The sequence below is a fragment of the Olea europaea genome, unplaced genomic scaffold, assembly GCF_002742605.1.
Source record: "Olea europaea var. sylvestris unplaced genomic scaffold, O_europaea_v1 scaffold69, whole genome shotgun sequence".
NCBI classification, from domain to species: domain Eukaryota; kingdom Viridiplantae; phylum Streptophyta; class Magnoliopsida; order Lamiales; family Oleaceae; genus Olea; species Olea europaea.
In genome coordinates, this window is record NW_019265290.1 from 413640 (window position 1) to 416761 (window position 3122).

At 31.7% G+C, this 3122-nt stretch overlaps 1 protein-coding gene across 1 annotated transcript in view; it reads right to left on the minus strand.

Moving 5' to 3' along the window:
* The window catches only part of LOC111390541 (nardilysin-like), a 24586-nt gene extending 21765 nt beyond the window's left edge, over window positions 1-2821 (minus strand). Inside the window, exons 1-4 of the mRNA XM_023015598.1 lie at window positions 2527-2821; window positions 2338-2402; window positions 2180-2255; window positions 1842-1885 (exon numbers count right to left, since the gene is read on the minus strand). Coding sequence (XP_022871366.1) covers window positions 1842-1885; window positions 2180-2255; window positions 2338-2402; window positions 2527-2821 — 480 coding nt within the window. The remainder of the gene's footprint in view (window positions 1-1841; window positions 1886-2179; window positions 2256-2337; window positions 2403-2526) is intronic.
* Window positions 2822-3122: the final 301 nt, after the last annotated feature.

The following is a 3122-nucleotide window of genomic DNA, read 5'->3' on the forward strand; positions in this document are numbered from 1 at the left end:
TGATCTTTTTGGAATACATCTAACAAGAAATGGTCGCTGAAACTTACGTGATTTAGCCCCCGTTTGTTTTCCATTATTTATCCGTTAAAATGAAAAATATGACCGTTATCCATCACATCAAGTCATCATATTTGACATTCTATCTCTTGTGTGGAACCCGTAACAACTATATTTTTTATTCTTATTTTTACATTAATGTGTACCAAACGGGGCCTTAAAATTTATCTTGCGATCCATTTAATAACTAAAATTAAATAATGTTATATAATTGATCACTACATTAGCGAAATCCATTTTTAGACGAAATGCTAATCCGTTAAACCTTGACAACTACTATGATCATTTGTATATGTCATATATTTAAAACAATCAAAATAAGAAGTGAGTTTTAGGAGTGAAAAGCTCACATTTAGCCTAAATTTAACCAAGTCCATTCCAAATCCAATGTCAGCCCATTAAACCTTAACATCAACTCACAATAGTTGATTTCATATCATGTAATTACAAACCCTAAAAGACGAGGTTTTAGAAGATGCCCTATAATGAGAGGAGTTTATATATATGTACATCGAGATGCCTAGATTTAGTCTATAATCTTCTCTTAAAGGAAGGTGTGTTGCTTATCTCGTGGGCACTACCCTTAAATTCCCAATATGTTGTTTGTTGGAATTAGGTTTTTATTGATATTGTGAGATTGCTTGTTTGTAATTGAAATTACCTTTGAAGAAAAAAATATGCAATTCAAATGCCAAGTTATCGCTGTTAGTTTAGTTTTCCCCTAGCAGAACAGAAATAAGTGCCAAGGAAGTGGGGAAGAACTTGTAGTTCCCAATTATAGAAAGTGAATCTTGCAAATTGATGCAAGTGATCTATATTGGACAACAGTTCTCTTGGAGGAAAAAGAAATATTTGTAGATACAAAGGTGAATAATTCTCAGGAGCACAAAAGCATTACCATTCCACTTTCAAAGAAATGTTAGCAGTCCATGGTATTGAGAAATTCCAATTTCATCTCATTAGACATAAGAATTTTGTTTGAAATAAATATGTCAGCATTCCCTAAAATGCTCTCATTCAAAAGAAAATAACGCCCAACAATGTTTTGAAAATCAAATTGATTGAAAAAATCGAGCCCGGACAGAGATCCAGTCCTGTTATAGGGTAAAAATCAAATGAAAAGAAACCGTCAAAAAAATCAATGAACCATCCAGTTCAATAGGAACCTATGAATCGAATGAGGGTTTTTGCAGGTTTAACAGTTGATCTTCAGCAAATATATCAATTGATTCCCCCTAACTCATTTATCAATAAAAAAAAATTAAATTTTTAAAATTCTTCCCTAACTCATATAATGAACTCTTTGAAATAAATATACATCTCTCCCCAGTATATCATGAATAATAAAGAAAAGACAAGTAATAATCATGTAAAACACATAGAGGAATAAGTAAAAGAAAAATATGCAAGTGTGATAAGTGCCTCAAACTCCTGTAAAGAAGTCTTGAAATGTTAAATCAATGAGAAGGGACATGCGAAAAAATCAATGGTAAATGAATATTTTCCTCAAAGTATGAAGTCAAACTCAGTGCTACTAGACCCTTATAACGAGTTTTGGGACGATGACCCAAGTCAGATGACCAAAGGGTTTTAGGTTTTGAGAAATCTCTCAAGCTTAATTGCTCGTATCAAATAGGCTCCGGAGAAGAGTATAAGATGTATCTCATTTTTTTTTTTTATGTATTTCAAAATTTGAATCACTAACTTCTTTTTCTTTTATAGAGAATATACAAGAGTTTAGGTTAATCTAATTTAAGGTCATTTCATATTTAAAGTAAATTCACCACACAGATGACCGCATCACAAATCTCAAAAATGCGACCAAGACCTAATCACAATAGTTTAATGAGTATAGTACATAAGATACATGTAATAACAAATTAATGTAAATTTAATTTACTAATCATGAACCTTACTAGTACTTGTTAGCAAAAATAGCAAGCCCAATAAAAAAAATTAAAAAAAAATCTTTTTCTTTTTCAATTTTTTAATAAAGAATAAGGTAAAGTGGAACTCCTAATATACAATTAATGTATGTGCGTGCATGAAAATATAGATATCATAAAATATGCAAATGCATGCCCATAAGTGCCTAATCAATAAGGCACACAAATGCTCTTACCATGAAGAGCAACATGTGGAACTTCACAGTAATCAACATTATCTAAATTTGTGATTTCACTCTTCTTGGCCCAAATCTTCTTAGAAAAAGATGTAATGTGAGTCAATTGAGTCATCAGTTTAGACAAACAACTCACTTGGGTCAGTCAAGAAACTAACTTGAGTAGTTAGATCATGATTGTTGTACTTAACCAAGGACTTACGACAATTAGGTGTAAGGTGATCTAAAACATCACAATTATGACAGTAGGAATAAATTTAGGAACAATTATAATTTTTATATTTTGAACCTTAGGTGGAGGAAATCTATGTTGTACAGATGATTCATAGATTTCGGTCATCAGACACCTACATTCTTGATCTTGTTCTTATTCAAGAGCTCGTGACACTTAGGTCTTATGTGTCTTATCTTAGCACAATGGTCGCACGTGTGGATGAACCTATGAGCAACTCTAGGTTTCAACTTTTGAATCTTTGGTACAAACTCATTTTTTGAAGAGGAAATAGTATAAGAATTTATATCATTAAAGCCTAAACCTCCTCTAGTCCCAACTATTTTATTCAGGCATATCATATTGTCATATTTCTTGAATCCACTCGAGAAAGCATGAAGTTGAATATTAGACTTCTCAAAATCGCTCATAAGAGTTTTACCCTTCTGATGGACTCTTCGAAGTCGGTCATATGGGTCTTAACCTTAGTCTGTAAGGATTCATTCACAACATTTAACTTATTAAGGCTTTTCATTAATCTTCTTAAGAATGACTCTATTTGTCTTTTCACCCTAAGATTCTCGTGAAAACATTTGTTCATAAGCTTATGAATATTTTCCTCAACTTCAAATACATCATTAGAATGTGATTGACTCATCTAGATAAAATAGGTTCAGGGAGCACGATTAAACTTTGATACCACTTGAAAGTTTAGATTACCAATTTATTTAG